Source organism: Bidens hawaiensis, unplaced genomic scaffold (genome assembly GCF_021521415.1).
Source record: "Bidens hawaiensis isolate Kalapana, Puna unplaced genomic scaffold, B.hawaiensis_p1.1 tig00000416_1, whole genome shotgun sequence".
In the NCBI taxonomy this organism is placed as follows: domain Eukaryota; kingdom Viridiplantae; phylum Streptophyta; class Magnoliopsida; order Asterales; family Asteraceae; genus Bidens; species Bidens hawaiensis.
The window spans coordinates 3,033,157-3,054,569 of record NW_027491029.1 but is presented as its reverse complement, the minus strand read 5'-3'; the positions used below and the strand labels follow the sequence as shown (position 1 = coordinate 3,054,569).

The 21,413-nt window shown below is 37.5% G+C and overlaps 1 protein-coding gene across 1 annotated transcript; it reads right to left on the bottom strand.

Annotated features, from left to right (window-relative positions):
- Nucleotides 1–400: 400 nt before the first annotated feature.
- Nucleotides 401–12,210, bottom strand: LOC143624687 (uncharacterized). Its single transcript, XM_077095256.1, has 3 exons — nt 11,424–12,210; nt 9,091–9,490; nt 401–432 (listed from the first exon to the last, which is right to left on the bottom strand). Exons 1-3 carry the CDS (start codon nt 11,859–11,861, stop codon nt 401–403), a joined length of 870 nt encoding a protein of 289 aa, XP_076951371.1. The 5' UTR covers nt 11,862–12,210.
- Nucleotides 12,211–21,413: the final 9,203 nt, after the last annotated feature.

Here is a 21,413-nt window from a genome sequence, read left to right as displayed (position 1 = left end):
TTCTTTGATAAGTCTTTTCAAATCTTCTTTCTCCCCAGTTACCAATAGGGTTCTTTTTCATGTCTTCTTTTACTTGTTCAACCCATTTCTTGGCAGCCATAGTTGCAATTGACTCACCAATTTCTTCTTCCGGAATTATATCAGTAGTTGGTTCAGCAGCAGTTTCTGATGTTTGACTTTTAGATTGAAACATGCTGACCACTGTTCCCAAGGAGTTGTCCACTTCCTCAACTCTTTTCATCTTAATCAACACCTCAATAACTTCTTGATCAGCCTCATCTTCAGTCAGTTCTTTCTCAATGTTGGCTTGTCTGATCAGATTTTCTTGCTCTGCTATTTCTTCTGGAGTTAGAGATAGGGCTATTTTCTCCCTCTCCAAAGTTTCTTTGATTATTCTTTCTTACTCTTCAAGAGCAGCAGCAGCATCAGTATCTACAAAAGATACATCTTTCTCAACATATACAGCAGGTTCATCATCAGTTGCCAAACCTTTTCCCTTATCTTTTCTCCTTCTCAACTGTTCTTCATCTTCTTCTTTATCAGAAGTTCCAAATTCATCAATTTCTCTAAATAAGTTTTCCAATTCAGAGTCATGCTCTACCCTCTTGGAACTAGCTTCTTGATCATCATTTGGCTCAGTGTGTTCTAGTTCCTCAGTAGCAGCATCCACATTTACATTCTCAACAGTCAGTTATTCATCAATAATCTCAGTCAGTTCTTCTGTAATCACATTCTCATCATCATTTGACTTTTCATTTTCATTTGTTTCCTCTCCACACACCTCTTCTTCATTTTCATCACTAACATCATAATCATTCATAATCAATTTGAAACCATCAATATTTTCAGCACTTTCAGCATCAGTCACATCATTTTGATCCATATTCTCCCCCTGTTTTGGGGCAACTGAGGTCTTCTCAACCTCCTGCACCAGGGTTCGAATCATCAGTTCAGCATCAGCTAACCTTTTTAATAACATTTCATTTTCATTTGTTAGCTCTTCATTCTTTCTACTCAACTCAACATTTTCATTCCTAACCTCCTCAACTTGCTTTTTCAACTCATCATTCTCCAACATTAGATCAATATTTCTTTGAAGTGTGTTATCTTGTTGGCTTGAGGGTGGGGTTGTAGGGAATGGTTCATAAGTGGGTTGTTCAGTGATGGATGGGGATTGTGTGTGTTGTGTGGAGGTTTCAGGTTGGTCTAAGGTAAATGATTGAGGTGGTGTTTGATGTGGTGAGGTTGGTGGTGGTGAGTGTGGTAGTGTTGGGATTGGTTGTTCAATTTCTTCTCTTTGCTCCCCCTGTTCTTGTGACATAATTTCCATCTCCAAACCATCTCCACCGTCATTGCCATCAACATCATCATCAGAGTCTCCTTCAGCACTCTCATCATCACTCCCTTCTTCCTCCTCTGAGCTCAGCTCAGGCACAGGCATAACAGCCAGATCATGGTTTAACAACCAAGGTAAAATTTCAAATGGAACACTTGCATCAAAGTTATTAGAGACACCTGGGTTCTTTATTCTCTTGTAAGCATCGGATCTTGCAGTTTATGTGTGTCTCCAATTGTTGGTAAATCTTGTAAAGTGCTGTTGAAAATGATCTGCAGGAATCTTGGGTACTGCAAAAATCTCCTTCTCTCTGGTTTCTTCAGATTCCCTACTAGGCCATAAAAAATTATCTTGGAAAAGTTAAAGGGCAGATCAAAGATAGTTCCAACTGTGGCATTTGCTAGATCATGACTCATCAGAGTCCATGATCCCTTCCTCGGAGCAAATCCATGAATAATGTGATGAATAAGAAATCTGTATAGCATCGGAAACAGACCCTTCTGAAACTGTCCCTCATGGACATTTCCTTGATACCCCATTGTTTCTTTGAAAATCTTCAATAGATGCTTTGTATCGAAGCTGATGTGATTGTGATCATCGTCATTCAGTCTTAAACATCTTCTGATCAACCTTTCAGTGATCTGTATCTCCTGTCTGGCCACGGTTGCCTCTATTCGTCTTTCATTACCTTCTTCAACTAGCTCTGCTGATCTCCAGAAATCCAAGGAGTGATTTCTGTATATAGTTGGGCATTCAGTGAGAGCGAAGCTGATATTTGACCGTGCCATCTATAAAATCATACGAGCCATCGGTTCATTTCCTGGTGTAACTTGTAGTAACCCACACATGTTGTGCTTTGGCTCAAAAACATACTTTGGCTCGTTATCTGCCATATTGGTAATACATAAACAAACACATTCAAAGTGAAATTAGACACAAAGTTTAAAACTTTAGACAATTTCAAGTTATAAAAATGAAGAAGAAAGAAGGAAATCTTCAAGAACCTGTTCTTCGACAAATTAATAACCTAGACACATAAAGAGAGTGTTAGTACTCGAATACATAATCAAGTCATATTTCAATCTAATCGTGATCGAAAAACATAAAAATTTTATGCTTACCGAGTCGGAATTAGTGGCTGATAAAAATGAGGGTTTGGATTAATCTTGAATTTGATAAGTCGGTTATTTTTCTTAGTAAGAGAGGTTTTGCAGTGGAAGGAGAGAGATAGAGGGAAATAATGTAGAAAAATTTGCCTAAGTCCCTCTTTTATACATTTTGAAAGTGGGTTTTAAATGTTTTTTATCTTCTTGTGAATTACTAGCTGTCAACCAGTAACGTTATCCACTTGATATATTAAAAAACATTTAATCTCATTTAAGATCATAAGACCTTACTCGAAAAATTAATTTTTCCAAAGTTTACTCGGTCTACTTCCACTAACAAACCTTACTCGGTCAAACTTTACTCGAAAAATTTTCATGTTGAATATAAAGTTTGCCCGAATACTTCTCTATTTAAACCATGCTCGATCAAGTAAATTAATTTAAAGTTAAGACACAATGAAGAAAGCTTACCCGAAATACTTGATTTCTTGAGAAATTAATCACAAGGCAAATAATCAAATATAGTTATCAAATAAACATTCTCACTAAGAATCAATTAAGATCCTCACAAAGATTTCTCAAGTTCAAATTAAAACTCATCTATCATGAACCCTAAAAATCATAATCACATTTTGTCATATTAACTAACATATTCAAACAACGTATTCATTCAAGTATGCTTGTACGAAGATTGTGCTCGAGCACTCTTTCAAATGTAAAATGTGCTCGGACAACAATCTTATGCAAAGTATACTCGAATAACCTTCATTTAATACAAAGTGTGCTCGAAACCAAATTCTAGCAGACAGTGTACTCGGAAAGTTAAGTTTTGAAAATTACCTATATTGAAGGAACACAAGTGTACCCGAAATATAAAGTGTGCTCGGAAAACAAAGTTTACCCGAAAACACTTGTAATTTCAAAGAAATCATAAACACACATATCACAGAACATGCTCGGAATGAAATTAACCACATAAACATTTAAGTGTGCTATAGTCTAAAGTTTCATTGAGCTTGCTCGAAAATCCTAAGTTAGCACTAAGCTTGCTAGGATAAACACATTCAATCATCAGGTATGCCCATGCTCGAGGAAACTCATCATATCAAAACATACCCGAAACATGACAAACTTAAACAGTAACATCTAAGTGTGCCCGGAAAGATTAACAAACCTTTCTTGACAACATATTCACCCAAAGCTTACTCGGTGTACTCACTTAAGTTCACAAAGTTTGCTTGAAAACACAATCAGCATATAACATGCATAGCTTACTCGAAACAAGAATTTCTTGTTAACAGTTAGCTATTTCAACACATAAGCATCTCAAGACTTCAAGCTTACTCGGGAAAATGAGTCCAACAGTGTACTCTACCCGAAAAGTGTAAACACTTCAAAGTATGCTCGAAAATCAGAAAGTTAGTCAGAAATGACTAAGCTTACTCGGAAAGGTTGAAAACTGTCAAACCTTACCCGAAACAACATATTCACACATAGACAACTGTTTTGTACTCAGAAAGGTTAAACCTTACCCGAAAATACATATTCAAACAGTTTGTGCTCGAGAAGGTTATAAATCATCAAACCTTACTCGAACATACATATTCAACCTATTTTAGGCAAAATGCAACACTTTTTGACTTAAACCACTTGTCAAAGGCATTTCAAAGTTATGTATCATTTCAGAACACAGTTTATGAGAAAATGGTGCATTAAGAGATCAAATTTCAGTTATACTTCACTTCAAAACAATTTCTTTTATAAAAAAGATCTCAGGAATGGGATCATATTGACTAAGTAGCTTTCTCAATACTTCACTCTCAGCATTATTATGACAACTTAGATAGGTTAACAGCAGGTATAAACTTAGCATGATTTTCATCTCTTTGGTGATATGATTATGGTTCAATTTGAGCATAATGTAATAATGGTCAACACTATGCTCTGATGCCTCATATCTCTTCTCAAAACTTATTTGGCTTTCCCCAGATCACCCCAATTTGACTCCAACCTCCTGTATTTGGTCAAAAATAGTTTTTGAATGACAGAACTTATTGTATTTTTGGACTTTTGATATTCAAACATGTATAGAGGTTGAATGTTGGACTTATAGTTAGCAACATGCCTTTCATTCAAGATGAGACAGATTTTGTCAACATCTTTGTAGTTCTAGTTGTAACCCTCTTGTTTGATAAAATATTTAAAACATTTATTAACTTTTGGTTGACTTATTCATTCTTCCCCATGTTTTTGATATTTTCTCAAATTTTCTTAAAGCATGTTCTTTGTCATATTAAAAAATGTTTCATTTTGGTTGACCAAATAACAACAGGCTTGTGTATGACTGGGTAATCACTTTTCTGCCATATCATTCGGAGAGATCTATCTAGAGACATGCAAAACAACTATGCATCTCCACATAAAGATTAGCATATTCATTTTGTTTATATCACCTTATATTTTACATTATCATGGGAAAGCAACCATACATGTTAATGACTATACTAAGGCCTTTTTAGCCTAATAATTCCATATGATCAGCTAAGTAGTCAATGTACTATCATTTCCCATTAAACACAATTTAATATTCAATCACCCCAATATCTCTTCATTGTCAGGTTAATGGCTATCATGTTTGACAAAAAGTGGTCAACAGGACCAAACATACATGTGAATATATGTCCTTTCAAAGTCAGAGCTATTGACATAGTTTTAAGTGAAGGAATAAGAAACAAGTCATAATTGCCCCAAATGCATTCAGTTTTCAGGTCAATGGCTATCCTTTGAATCTGAGAGATTTAAGGACCAAACATACACAAGTGCATGTCCTTCCAACTGGGCAAATGACATAGTTTTCAGCAAGAACAACTATTTGAGATCTTTCCCAATAAAAATCCTTCTTTTAAGCTTCTTAAAAGCTTGAACTGAATAATCTTATCATATCTCTTCACCATTAATCAACTTGCTCATGTTTTGACCAAAATATAGTATTTATGCAAAATTCATTAGAAAATTCATTTTATCACTTAATTTTGTCATAAAACACATTTTGACATAAACAGTTGAATCACATACTCAAATCTTAATCATTCTTTCATCATCAAGAAAAACAGACTGTACTCACATTCAATGTCTATTCTATCTTAACAACTTCAGAAGATCAGATTAAGAACATATTCAAGTAACCATAAACATGTGATTACTCATGACCATTATATAAGCAATTAATCTCACCTAAACAGATCAAACTACTTATCATAACATCAGATCAGTTAACATGATGGTCAAGAATTATCATCAATTTCAAACAAATTGCACAGATAGTTACTCAACCATCTATCAGTTAATCTTCAAAAACAGTGACATTATCAAAACATATTCAATCACCATTCAGTTGAAACATATTCAATATGTGTAATCTCTAAGAAAATAAACAGTTATCACAGAGAGACACACATAGAAACAGTTAAGTCATATAGCATAGAACATACTCAGTAACATATTTAGCAACATATTCAGCAGCATATTCAGCAACATATTCAGCAACATATTCAACAACATATTCAACATGTGTGACCTCTTCTAAAATATTCAAGTAGCACATAGAGGTACACAACCAAGCACACATCCTTAATCAGATTTCATCAGAGTTGATCATTCCCAGATCAGATTTCATCAGACTTGTATCAACTCTTTGCATTTCAATCAAACCTTTTTCACTGCAATCTCTGATGAAGTGATGTCTGATTTCAATGTGCTTACTCTTAGAATGTTGCACAGGATTCTTAACAGTAAAATATGTAGCAGTATTATCAATCAGAATAGGGGTGTTTAGAAAATTCAAACCATAGTCCAGCATCTGATTCTGAATCCAGAGAACTTGTGCACAGCAGGCAGATGCAGCAACATATTCAGCTTCTGCAGTGGAGATTGACACTGTAGTCTGTTTCTTGCATTGCCATGACACTAGCCTTTCACCCAAAAACTGGCATCCCCCTGATGTTGACTTTCTACTCATATTGCATCCATCATAATCACTGTCTGTATATGCAATCAGATCAAAGGATTGGTTATTTGGATACCAAATCCCTAAGTCTGGTCTTCCCTTCAAATATCTGAGTATTCGTTTCACAGCATTCATGTGGGAGACTTTTGGATTTGATTGGAACCTAGCACATACACACACAGCAAACATGATATCCGGTCTTGTTGCAGTCAGATACATCAAAGATCCAATCTTGGCTCTGTATTCATGTTCATCAACTGACTCCCCCTTTTCATCAGCTATCATCTTTTCTTTGGTGTCCATTGGAGTTAAGGCAGCCTTGTAGTCATGACAGTTGAACTTATTCAGAATGTCCTGCACATACTTAGCTTGGTGAATGAAGATTCCTTCATCCTTTTGTTGAACTTGCAGTCCCAGAAAGAAATTCATTACACCCATGGAACTCATGCTGTACTTGGACTTCATCACCTCTTCAAACTCTAAACACATATTTTCATTTGTAGATCCAAAGATGATATCATCAACATAGACTTGTACAAGCAGCAAATCTGACCCTTGTCTTTTGTAGAAGAGTGTCTTGTCAATGGCTCCCCTTGTGAAGCCATTTTCAAGTAAATGAGTTGATAACTCATCATACCATGCTCTAGGAGCCTGATGCAATCCATAAAGGGCTTTGTTTAACTTATACACCCTATTTGGATACATGGGATCCTCAAAACCTGGTGGTTGAGCCACATACACTTCTTCATCAATCTTTCCATTAAGGAATGCAGATTTGACATCAAGCTGGAATACTTTAATGTTCTTTGAGGCAGCATATGCAAGAAAAATCCCTATGGCTTCCAGTCTTGCAACTGGTGCAAACACTTCCTCAAAGTCTATCCCTTCCTTTTGAAGACATCCTAGTGCTACAAGTCAAGCTTTGTTCTTAATCACCAAACCCCTTTCATCCCTTTTGTTTCTGAACACCCATTTGGTTCCAATTGCATATCTGTCATGTGGCTTGTCTACAAGATCCCATACATGTAAATCTCTAAACTGGGCCAATTCCTCTTGCATTGCCTTTACCCAACTATTGTCTTTTAAAGCTTGAGCAATATTCTTTGGTTCTAATTGGGATAGAAAGCAAGAGTACAGACAGATGTTAGCTATCTCAGAATGACTCCTTGTTACTCTTTCATGCAAGTCACCAATCATATTTTCAGCAGGATGATTCTTTTCAATAGTAGGAGTTTGTATTATCATATTTGTAGACAAATTTGTGTCAAGATTTGTTTCATTGATTTCAGATTCTTCAATGATCAAATCAGCTTCTGCATCATGAAACTCTGGTGCTTCATCATTGGTTTGTCCTGAAGTAGATGCACCATTGTTTCCCAGATTCAAACTTTGAAATAAGTCTTGAAATCTTGCTGTTGTTGCAGCTTCTTCGTCATTTGTTTTGTTGCCAGTGTCACTCCCATTATGAACATGATCATTTTGTACATAAGGACTATCTTGACTTGTCATTTCCTGATCTTGTTCAATGTCATTGTTTGAGGAGCTATTCACTAAAGTGTATTCCTTTTCTTTCCTAGCAACCTTTTTCCACAATTCTTCCAAGTCCAGTTCTTTCTTCTTATTGTCTTCAAGTACACTGGTCTTGTAGAATGTATCATCAAAGTCTTCAGAATAAATCTTGAATGACTTTATTAATTTTTCATGATCAAACAGCCATGTTGCACCACTGACTGTATTGAATTGATTTTCATTAAAAATAATGTCAGATGACTCTATCACACTCATATGATCTTTCACATAAACTCTGTATGCCTTTGAGTGAGTAGAATATCCAACAAAGAAACAGTCTAGTGACTTAGTTTGAAACTTGTTCAAATAGTCTCTAGTGTTCAATAAGAAACATTTGCAGCCAAAGGGCTTGAAGAACTTGATGTAAGGCTTTCTATTGTTGAAAATCTCATAAGGAGTTTTATTATGCCTTTTGTTCACAAGCACTCTGTTCTGAACATAACAAGCAGTGTTGATTGCTTCAGCCCAGAATGTGACAGGTAAGTTAGCATCAGCCAACATGGTTCTTGCAGCTTCTATTAGTGTTCTGTTTCTCCTTTCTGCAACACCATTTTGGTCAGGAGTTCTTGGAGCTGAAAATTGTTGCAATATTCCTTTCAGAGCACAAAATTCTTCCATAACTCCATTCTTGAACTCAGTACCATTGTCACTTCTCATCATCTTTACTTTCTTATTCAGTTTGTTTTGAATCATTGTAACACAACCCTTGATCAACTCAGCAGACTCATCTTTGGTACTTAGGAAATAAACCCAAGTATATCTTGAATAGTCATCAATGATCACCAAACAGTATCTCTTCTTTCCAATACTTGGTACACTCATAGGACCAAAAAGATCCATGTGAAGTAACTCAAGAGGTTGATCAATTGAATTGATGAGCTTTGTCTTATGAGTAGACCTGTGTTGTTTTCCTTTCTGACATGAGTCACAATGATCATCTAACTTAAATTCTCTTGTAGGAAAACCAATCACATGTTCACCCTTGACCAGTCTATTCATATTCTTCAAGTTCACATGACACAACTTCCTATTCCACAATTTAGATTCATTTTTAGTTGCTTTGGAAACAAAACATGCACCACCTCTTGAACTAGCATCTTTCATATTCAACTCATACAGGTTGCCATTTCTTGGTGCCATCATCATAATCATTTCAGGTGGGATCACAAACTCAGGTTTTAAGATGAAACAATGAGAATCATCAAAACTGACTTTGTAACCCTTATCACACATTTGAGATATACTCAACAAATTGTATTGTAGTCCCTCAACATGAAAGACATTGTCAAAAGACACCTTCCCATTTGTCAATATCCCTTTACCTACAATCTTTCCACCATTTTCATCACTCCCAAAGGCAACTGGACCCTCATATTTCTCTACATAATTCACAAGTGACCTCTTGTCACAAGTCATGTGCCTAGAACAACCACTATCCATATACCATATATCATTCAATGGAGTGGCCTGTTCCTGCACAAAGAGAAATTTGATTAGTTCAGTGATGAGATGCAAGCTTCTTCAACTTGCAACTTATCAGTGTCAATTTCAGTGACAGCTTGGGAAGTGAGTGTAGTAGGTTCAGGATCTTCATGAGTGATCTCCAAGTTGTCTGAATGATCAGTTTCATATCCACACTCTCTTGGTGTCTTGACAAGTGAAGCTGAATTGTCAAGCTCAACTGAGGCAGTTTTCTTTTCTTGTAAGACATAGTCCTTAGTTTCTGAGAAGTCTCTTACATCAGTCACAGCTTCAACATTAGCTTCAGTTCTAGGTTTCCATGTGAAACCTTGTGGTTCATATCCATGTTTTAACAAGAAATTTTCATCACCAGTGAGTACAGCTTGTTTCTTTCTTTGATATACAGTTTTTCTTCTTGATTTCTCACTGCCTGATGATTCTTGTGACTCATCAGACTTGACTGAATGAGTATTTTTGGTGAATTTTAATGACTGGTTCTCCATTATCACCTGCTCTTGCTTCAGAGGTGATTTACTTCTTCTCATATTCTCAGTCATTTGCTTCTTCTTCTTTGTCTCATCTTTCACTTCAACTCTTGTCTCTATGCTATTCACATTTCCCTTTCCCAAATACATGGCATACTTCTCTTTGTACAAAACAAAGTCTTGACCAAACTTTGTTCCATTTGGAACATGAAATGGCTGAAACTTGAGTCTCTCATTACATGAATCAGTATGGTGTCCATATTCATCACACCTCTACACCACACCTTTCTTTTGAACATCTCATGTTCTTTTGGTCTCCTGAATCTTTCACTTGGTTTGGGCTCTTTTATACCAATTGTCGTTTTGTTTTTCAGATTGTCAAAATCAATTGAGAATAGAACAAACTCAGCCATTCTGATATCACTTCTTTCCACATTCCCTTTAACAAAGACAATCCTTTTCAAATTCAGTGGTTGATCATCTTCATTCTCTTTATATCTTGACTTTCTTCTTTCATATTCCTCAACAGTTTCTACCTCACCCACATCAAAGTCTTCAACACTTGAAAAGATAAAATAAATAGGAGTAAAATATTCTATATCCATTTCTTCCTTATTTACCTTCTTTTTCTTGTTCTTTTCAAGTTTTTCCAAAAACCTTTTGCTTGGAGGTCTGACAGCATTGTAACACACATTCCTCTTTTCACCAATGTCAAAAGAAACATGTTCATTTGCTCATTCATTTTTTTCATTTTATGTGTAACTGGAGGATACTTTGGAATTTGATCAACAGATTCAGGCTTTCTATATTTTCTTCCTTTTTCAGCAGCTTGAATTTCCTTTTCAGTAATTTGATCACTCAAATCACTCAGATCATCTTGATCCAATTCATCTGAATCAAAGTCATCTTCAGAGACTTGAACTCCAATTGACTTTTCTTGCTTTAGTTCTTTCTTCATAATAAATTCACCATCTTCACTCACCTCAACATTCTTGTACAAATTTGTAACATCTTCTTTGTCTTGAAACACATCTTTGAATTGTTGTAGATAAGCACTTCTCTTATCTTTGTCAACTTTTGGCTTAAAGTTGTTGTTGAATGGTGGTGGAACAGCCTTGTATTTTTCATCTTCTTTTACTTTATTCAGAATTCCACAAATGTTTCCAGCTGAAACTAAGTTCTTTAGGAATTCATTTTCAGTTTGCAGCTTTGTATTCAGCACCTTTTCATCAATCACCATCTTCTTCAACCCACTAATCTCAGTTGTGAATCTTGTCTGAGCTCTATAGCTATTCATACAATCCTCTTCCAAACTTTTCACTTTCCTCACTAACAATCTCACTTGCCTCATATGCATTGATAATGCTTTGCTTCTTAAAACACTCACTTTCCAGCTTACCAATCTTTTCTTTTAATTCATTTACAAGTTTAGGTAAATCAGCATTAGGATCAGAATGTACCTTAGATGAAGATGCAGAGTCTATGGCCATGAATGCCACATTAGCTCTTCTGATATCATCTGCTATATCTTCCTCATGGTTACTCAAGTCAAAGCTTCCCTCATGCTGAGTAGTTACTGCCATATTGCCTTGATTTCTTGGTTGATTTTGGTTTGATGGAATGTTGCTAGTTGCAGGGTTTTGAACAGCTTGATTTTGATTGTTGTTCATTTGATATACTTGATTCTGATTCATACCCTGCTGGTTGTTCATCTGAGGCTGATAGTGGTTGTTGAAATTGGGATTGAAGTTGTTGTTTGGATGGAAGTTGTTGTTGTTGGGATTGAAGCCTTGGTTATTGTTGAAGTTATGCTGGTTGTTGTTTCTATGCACATTCTGCTGGTATTGTTGTTGGTTTCTAGGCTGTTGGAACTGATTGACTTGAAAGTTCCTTGGCATATTGCACTCTCTTGCAAAGTGTCCAGGCTGTTGACAGTTGTAGCAGATAGCCTTGGACTTGTCAAATCCTATTCTCTAATTTGGACCAGAAACTAGTGATCTACCAGTTCTATTGTACAGTCTCTTGCTTCTTAATGCCAACATTGCAGCTTGCCATTTGAGATCCATGTCTTCAAGGTCATCAGCATCTATTTGTTCCAAATCATCCTGCACTACACTTGTGTGAATCAAGTTTTTGGCCACAAATGCATTGTAGGATTCAGTGAACATAGACATTAGGGCTTGTGCATCACTCCCTTGAACATGCCCTGTACCAGCACTTTGGGCATTTCCATTACCCACAGAGGCTGAATCATCATCAATCAATTGAATATTAAATCTCTGTTGACCACCTTGACTGCTTGAACCACCTCCAATGAATGACCTAGCAGTCTCATTGTTGTGATCACTTGATTCTTCAATGATGGGAATTTGTTGTTGATTCTTTGTTGTAAGATTCCCCATTGGAGCAATTAAAGCATTTGACACATTGAAACTTGGTTTATCTTCCTTGATCATTTCATTCTCAATCATTTCAAGGTCAGCAGCTTGAAGAAAACATACTTGTCACACCCCGACTAGGTAGTTGCGGAAGCGTATTACGGGAATGTAACAGATAACACTGGTATCAACAACATTGTTTATAAAGAAATTCATAAACTAATTTACATCATAATACATGGGTTGGTACTAAGTTTACAAACTAGATGAGAAAAACACATAACCGGTTTACGAGCTTCTTATACAGTATTATATCTGCGTCTATTCACAGCTATTCAACTTTCTTCCTAACACCAAGCATGTAAGCAAATCATTCCACTTTTGCTTTACCTGAAAAGCATGTTAAAACGGGTCAACTACGTCTAGTTGGTGAGTTTCAAGTTTCACGAGTATCAATGAAATCAGTTCACGAGTTTGTAAAGTTTACAGTGTGTATGTATAAATGTCTGTGTATGATGCATTATACTAAGCCACAAGTGAAACCGAAACGAGCTATACTGCATGGCCTCTCCTGCCCATGCACTCCTGTTGGCATTTAACAGCCAATTTGCCCCATGTATGTACTATGTCTAACACCACATAGCAGTATGTAAATATATAATGACAATGTGCAACTGGTTTTTACATATGTTCCGGCTTACCCCACCGGCTCTGTCACAGTTGGGTTTGTCAAACCGATAGTACTATCCACACGCCACCGCACGAAGTTAATCACTTGTGTTTGTGGGGACTTGTCAAGTGTTAGTACTTAGATAATCCACATCATCACACGTTTTCAAGTATAACAGTTTATGTAAACATGCTTTTCACCCCAAAAGTTCGTAACACAGTTTAGAAAGTGGGGGTCGTGAAACTCACCTTATCGTAGTTCGCACAGAAATCACGTATCAAATAGTCAGATGTCTCGTTTATAGCCTGATTCCTATAAACGGTATCGTATTGTTATTACTAGTACAGTGTTTAAGCTAAGTCGGGCTGTATAGATAATCTGGGTATAGCTGTTAGGCCCAGAACATGACCATAGTCTTAGATTGTGACGTTGTATACTATGAAATGTTTAAAACTGGATTTGGCTCAGTTTCACCGTTTTCCGAGCCTAGCTCAGTTGATCGTTTATACGTTTCGGGATTAGGTAAGATCACATAAAACTTAAGTAAATATATTGATTGATAAAATGATTTGATTTATGAAAGAATTTTAAAGTTTCGGTGTCTGGTTTGATTGCAGGGTTCGTTTCCGTTTTTACACGGTTTTGATTATACAAAACGCGCACAATTCACCCGAATTGTCCGGAATTTTCGTAAAAAGTTCGTTTTTATTAATATCATTCAAAAATATGATATTTGGCCACTTTTGAGATTTTGACATACCAGTCAGTCCGTTAAACACAAAACTGCCGGTTTCGTTAAAACAATTATAATTTAAATCTTTGATTAATCATAACTAAATATGTACTTATATATAAATTATGTAAATTTTTGTAAAAATATATTAAGACATGGAGAATTTTATAAAAATATTTTCAGAAATTTTATGATTACTTATTTATTTATAAAAATTCATTTTATAGGTTATAATCGTGTAATAAATGGCCCGTTTATATCAAACGACCTCCGAAAAATCCGATAATTTTTACCAATGGCCTTAATGTCATTACATAGCCCCTGCAAAATTTCCAGAACCTAACTCTTTTGACAAAATGCCTTTTTGTGCGTTTTTCGGCTGTTAAAATTCGGTTAAGCCATGATCGCACAAACCATACTTAGACATTTCCAATGATTCCCAAACTTTACCAGTGATCTTAACATCACATATTAAACTCCAAAACCAAGTTTCATAATTTTTCAATATGTTTAGCTATTTTTCCCAAATAAACACTCATAAACGGGAATAAATTCACCAAATATTCTCCGTTTATCGAAGAATTACCAAATTTGAACAGGGACTCATTTATATGATCCCTAATGTCCCTGCAAATTTTCACAAGCTAACAACAAGCACGTCACAACCTAATACTAAACAGCCCCTAAACGAGTATTACGGGTTTACCTTGTCGGTTTTTGATGAATTTTGCTAGCTTAAACGACTTTCCGGGTCTCGGGTTGCAAACTCAGTATATCTACATATCATATAACATCAAACCAAGCATAAATCATCCATGTAACAGCCTTGATAATTAGGGTTTCGGTTTTGGGTTCAAACCGAACTTTCTAACCGTAAAAACGTTGTATTCATGTTCTAATCCGCGTTTTTGACCAAAAAAGTATATGTTCCTGGTTTGTAAACATGTTTAACATCAAAACATAATTTTACTTGATTTTTAGGGTTTTTGGATGGTTAAACATGTTTAAAACTAACTAAAACATGTTTATAAGATTATAACTTAGTTAAAGGATGGTTAAAAATTCATGTAAATGAAACTTACTTGAGGGTTTTGGGCAAGGGTTTGGAAGGACAGAACTGGAGCTGCTGTGGACTTGAAATATTTTGAGAGGTGAAATGAATAGCAATAACTTAGGATTGAAGTTATATAAAAAAAAAACAAATGTGATGTTTGGTGTGTATTCCGATCGGAATAAAGAAGAGCCCCTTAATGGGCTGTTTTGGCCCATTAAATTATACATACAAGCCCAAACATGAAAAGCCCACTTCAAGTTTAGTTCGGGTTCGGTTTTTCGCAAGAAAATTAATTCGGGTATGAGAAATAGCGCAAAAACGCGTGTTTTTCAGCTTATTTTTGTAAAATAAGAAAAATGTACTGACTCGTTGTAAAATTCCAAAATATTTTCACGGATTGCTTAGAACATGTCATATAAGTGTTTTATAAATCTTTTTCGGCTTAACGGATGCTACAATGCTTGTTTTGACATTAACGATTGCGTTTAAGCTTATAGCGTATCGATAAACGAAACCTTTTTCGTTTAAAGAGTTTTAAACGTACTGGAGCCTAAATATCAGTATGTTAGCCTCTATAACATATATATAACTCGTATATGACCCCTCAGTATGTATACGGGTCATAATTAGTATCGGTCGGTTACTCGTTTAAGCACTACGAATTAACCGATTTATCGTTTACTTGTTACGTAATAAATATAGTGTACCTCGTTTTATCATGAATGTCACATTCTCCCCCCGTTAAGAAATTTCGTCCCCGAAATTTAATGTGTCATCGGTTTTCTAGGGAACAGGTGTGGGTATTTCTTTCGGAATTCGTCCTTTCGTTCCCAAGTATATTCGGGTCCTTGTTTTGAATTCCACCGAACTTTTACCAATGAAATTTTGTTGTGTCGTAACTGTTTGGTTTTCCCGTCTACAATTTCTACCGGTTCCTCTACGAAGTTGAGTTTTTCGTTGATCTGAACATCTTCCAGTGGTACTATTGTCGTTTCATCAGTCAAACACTTTTTCAGATTCGATACATGAAACACGTCGTGAATAGTCCTCAGTTCTAAGGGTAGTTTTAATCGGTAAGCTACGGGACCAATTTTTGCGACAATCTCAAAAGGTCCGATGTATCTCGGGGCTAGTTTACCAGTCTTTCCAAATCTTATAACACCTTTCCATGGCGATACTTTTAAAAATACCTTATCACCTATTTCAAAAGATAACGGTTTCCTGCGAACATCGGCATAACTCTTTTGTCGGTCACGGGCAGCTTTCAATTTTTGCTTAATCTGGTGAATTTTATCGGTGGTTTCCTGAATTAAATCGGATCTTGAAATTTGAGTATCACCCACTTCTGTCCAACATAGTGGTGATCTACATTTTCGCCCGTATAGAGCTTCATAAGGTGCTGCTTGTATACTACTGTGATAACTGTTATTGTAAGAGAATTCAATGAGCGGGAGGTGTTGATCCCAATTCCCTTTAAAGTCCAGTACACAAGCACGAAGTAAATCTTCTAAGGTTTGGATGGTTCGTTCGGATTGACCATCGGTTTGGGGATGGTAAGCTGTACTTAGGTCGATTCGGGTTCCCAAGGCTTCTTGTACTGCTTGCCAGAAATGTGAAGTAAAGTGACTGTCTCGATCGGAAATAATCGAAAGGGGTACTCCGTGTCGAGATACTATTTCATCGATGTAAATTTGAGCGAGTTTTTCGGTGGTGTAGTTGTTACGGATGGGAATAAAGTGTGCGGATTTGGTTAATCGGTCCACAATTACCCAAATTGTGTTGTGTCCTCGAGAGGTTTTAGGAAGGTGTGTCACAAAGTCCATGGTAATTTGTTCCCATTTCCATTGTGGGATTTCGGGTTGTTGTAACATTCCCGAAGGTTTTTGATATTCCGCCTTTACCCTTGCACATGTTGCACATTTACTTACATACACGGCTATATCCTTTTTCATACCAGGCCACCAGTAAAATTCTTTGACATCCTTATACATCTTATCAGTACCTGGATGAATAGAATATTTGGATTTGTGTGCTTCATCAAGTATCAGCTTTCGGAGTTTATGAAGTGTTGGAATCCAGACCCGGTTTTTGTAATAATATACTTCATCGGTTTTCTTCTCAAAATTCCTTTCATTTCCATGTAGTTCTTCTTTTTCTAGCTGATCTGTCTTCAAGGCCTCATCTTGTGCAATGCGAACTTGTTCGGTTAGGCTACTTTGAACAATCATTCCGAGTGCTCGTACCCTTAATGGTCTGATTCTGTCTTTTCGGCTTAAAGCTTCAGCTACTACGTTAGCCTTACCTGGATGGTATTTAATCTCACAATCATAATCATTTAACAGTTCTACCCATCTCCTTTGTCTCATGTTTAGCTCTTTCTGATCGAATATGTGTTGTAGGCTTTTGTGATCAGTATAGATGGTACATTTAGTGCCATACAAGTAATGTCTCCAAATCTTCAATGCAAAGATAACTGCTCCCAATTCCAAATCATGGGTCGTATAATTCTTTTCATGTACTTTTAATTGTCGGGAAGCATATGCTATTACTTTCTTTCTTTGCATCAGTACGCATCCTAAACCTTTACGAGATGCGTCACAATATACCACCAATTCATCAGTTCCATCTGGAAGGCTTAATATTGGAGCCTCACATAACTTCTGTTTTAACGTTTGGAAGGCCATTTCTTGTTCTTCTCCCCATTCATATGCTCGATCTTTTTGAGTTAGGAGGGTTAGAGGTTGTGCAATACTTGAAAAGTTTTCGATGAATCTTCTATAATACCCGGCTAGTCCTAAGAATTGACGAATTTCTCTTGGTGACTTAGGCACTTGCCAATTCTTAATGGCCTCAATTTTACTTGGGTCTACTTGGATTCCTTGATGGTTCACAATGTGTCCCAAAAACTGTACTTCTTGTAGCCAAAACTCACATTTGGACAACTTTGCGTATAACTTCTCTTGCCTCAATAATTTTAAGATTTCCCGCAAATGTTGTTCGTGTTCCTCCTTACTTCTCGAATATATCAAAATGTCATCGATAAACACTATCACGAACTTGTCAAGGTAAGGTTTGCAAACTCGGTTCATGAGGTCCATAAACACTGCAGGTGCGTTTGTCAACCCAAACGGCATAACCAAGAATTCATAGTGACCATACCGAGTTCGGAAAGCTGTTTTTGGTATGTCTTCTTCCTGAATTCTTACTTGATGATAACCAGATCTAAGATCAATTTTTGAAAAATACTTCGCACCTTGGAGCTGATCAAACAAGTCATCAATTCGAGGTAAGGGGTATCTATTCTTTATAGTCACTTTATTCAATTCCCGGTAATCAATACACATTCGAAAGCTCCCGTCTTTCTTCTTTACAAACAACACTGGTGCTCCCCACGGTGAGTAACTAGGGCGAATAAAACCCCTGTCCAGTAATTCTTGTAACTGGTTGGACAGTTCTTGCATTTCAGAAGGCGCAAGTCTATAAGGTGCCTTAGCAATGGGTGCTGCTCCCGGTATCAAGTCAATATGGAATTCAACTTGTCGGGTCGGTGGTAAACCAGGCAACTCATCGGGGAATACATCTGAATACTCGTGTACCACTGGGATGTCTTCCATTCGTTTTTCCTCGGGTTCCTTAACTGTTACACTCGCCAAGTATAAAGTACAACCTTGGCGTAAATATCTCAATGCCTTAAGTTGAGAAATGAGGGGCAGTACTGTACCAGATTTCTCACCTTGAACAATCATAGCTTCATCATTCGAAAGAGGTATTCTAACGGTCTTATCCTTACAGACAATTTCAGCTTTATACTTAGATAGCCAGTCCATACCGACTATAACATCGAAACTTCCCAATTCTACTGGAAGTAAATCAATAAGGAATGGGTGGTCGTTTAAGATAAGGGAACAGTCTCGGACTATTCGGTTAACAAGTATAGACTTACCGTTAGCGAGTTCTATAGTATATGGTTTTGTTAGTTCACTAACCGGCATATTTTCTAAAGGTAAGAAGTTAACAGATACGAAACTTCTATCGGCGCCCGTATCAAACAAAACTGAAGCATACTGACCCGAAACTAAGAATGTACCTGTCATCACATTCGGATCTTGACGCGCTTCACCCGGTCCTAATACAAACGCGCGTCCCTTAGCTGTGTTGGAGGTTGATGCTTGTGCTTGGTTCTGCCTTCTCACTGTACTCGGGTTCAAATTAGGGCAGTATCTCCGAAAGTGTTCCGTACTGCCACATTCATAGCAGGCACGGAGGTTCGTGGTAGGTGGGGTTTGTTGGTTGAGTTGTGGGCGGGTTGGTTGAGGTCGAGGGAGTTGAGTTGATTGCGGTGGACGGTTAACAGTGTTGGTGGGGGTTCTACAGTTGGGGGCATAGTGTCCCGTTCTTCCACACTTTTGACAGATTATCGGTTTGCAATCACCCACATGATGAAAGTTACATCTTCTGCATTTCGGTAACGTCCCTTTATAGGTTTCTTGTTTTACATTAGAACTGGTCATGGCATAACTTCGGGTATTCGGACGAGTCCGCTTGTTTTGAGGGTTTCCTTGTATTCTTGTCCCATAATCAGTTCGTTTTAAACTTCTTGTTTCACCTGGCATCCTTATCACTCCACTTCTCATCAGATCAAAAGTAACGACACCCGTTTGAGATACAGCACTTTCTAATGTCGGGTGGGCAACTGAATTCACTATACTTCTCACAGCAGGGGTCAGTCCCCAGATATAACGTTCAATTCGCTTTGCTTCCGGTGTAACCAACCACGGAACTAAGCGGGACAGTTCGTTAAAATGATTCGTGTATCCCACGTGATCCGCTCCTTTCATCTCCAGATTCCATAACTCGTGTTCCAACCTCTGAATCTCACTTTTAGGACAAAAATGCTCTAACATGAGGGTTTTTAATTCAGTCCATGACATACGATTAATAGCATCTTGTCCCCTTATTTGGACTACTGTGTTCCACCACATCAGCGCTTGGTCTAGAAACATACTGGTAGCAAATTTGACCACGCGGTTCGGTGGACACTCATTGATATTAATTACTGACTCAGTCTTTTCTATCCATTTGACCAGCCCGCTAGGTCCTTCAATACCCTTAAACTCAATCGGTTTACATGATGTAAATTGTTTGTATGAATACTCCTGACGCGGGGGTTCTCGGTTATTATTATTATTATTATTAGTTGTGTTAACAACCGGTACAGGGTTCGGGATATTATCAGGGTGCACAACCGGTTCTGGGTTCCCAGTGACATTCATAGTTGGGAGAGTGTTATTATTATTTATGACATTATCAGTATTCACCGGGATAGTAACACCCGGGGCTACATTAGTGTCCGGCGGAGGTGTATTAACAGTGGCCGTGGTGGTGCTCGTAGGTTGATTAACAGTATTGTTAGCACGTATTGCTGCAGTGACTTGTGCTACAATTGTTGGTATCACTGCTTGTAGTTGACGAGCAATCATTGCGGCCACTTCCGCCTCAGACAAAGGGTTTGCTTTCTTCGGGGCCATTCTATAGAATAATCAATTATATAATAATCAATATCGTTTCACTATGATCAACACAACTTTACGATATTACACCCTTCACAACACATAACTATGCCAAAGAAAACACGTTTGTATTAATTATAATCATTACTGTACATATGCATCCAAAATTAGCGCATAGGCTTAACCTGGTATAGGCCAGCGCTTGTATATGCGTATCAAAATTTGTCACCAAGTGACATGTAGACTTAACCCGATAAGGGCCAGTGCTTGAAATAGTACTAAACCACAAACAACTCCCAAGCCAGCCCAACACGCTGTAACAAAATGCTGCTTGGGATATCAAAAGACTATATACATAAGACCAGACTACTAGGTCCTATCCATTCTTTGCAACATGAAGCCACAACCAAACAACAGTAGCCACTAGGGCCGCATTAACCGCTAAACACGGTCCCAGTAGTATCATCGCTCGATCCTGACGCCCATGGCTGTGAGCACTGGATCTTTGCACAATTCTGATTTCCTGTTGCATATACCTCATGTGATCATACATATCATATCTATGCTGGTTTAGGCTATTTATCGAATGTGAGTGTTCTAAGAGCTGATCAGTTGCTAAACCAAACCATGCTGAATCAGAATAACGAGGTGGCTCGGGTACCGGGGCGGGTAAACCCCAAGTAGGAATAGGTATCTCAGTGACCTGGACACGTGATGTTTCTCCCCTATGGTACGTAGATCGAGGTGGGGAAAAGGTGTGCTCAGGTGGACGCACTGAAATGCGAGCAGTCTGACGGTTTCTAATGGTGGGTGGGGGTACTGGTGTATGCTGTACAGGTGGAGTAGGGGATCTGGGTGCTCTAACAGGTGAACGATAAGCACTAGTAGCTCCCTGTCCTGTAACATTCCTAGGGGATTCCCTAGGGGGGTAGGTGTCACAACGGTAACCCGATAAGTTGGGTTGATCTGGGGGTACCTCGCGAGGAATTACCGCGTTTACACCTTCTTCTATCTCCTCTGGTTCCTCCTCAGTTTCTTCTTCCGGATCCTCCTCCTCCTCCTCAGGCCTTGTTGGTAGGGCATTAGGTACACGATCAGTAGATCT

What these genes read in the sequence shown, in the direction of transcription:
- LOC143624687 (XM_077095256.1), bottom strand. Translation starts at nt 11,861, where the DNA reads ATGCCAAGGAACTTTCAAGTCAATCAGTTCCAACAGCCTAGAAACCAA. An exon ending in ACTCTGCATCTTCATCTAAG is followed by an intron (nt 9,491 to 11,423) that starts GTACATTCTGAT and finishes CTCTTTGTGCAG; the next exon opens with GAACAGGCCACTCCATTGAA. An exon ending in TAGTTCAAGAGGTGGTGCAT is followed by an intron (nt 433 to 9,090) that starts GTTTTGTTTCCA and finishes TATCTTTTGTAG; the next exon opens with ATACTGATGCTGCTGCTGCT.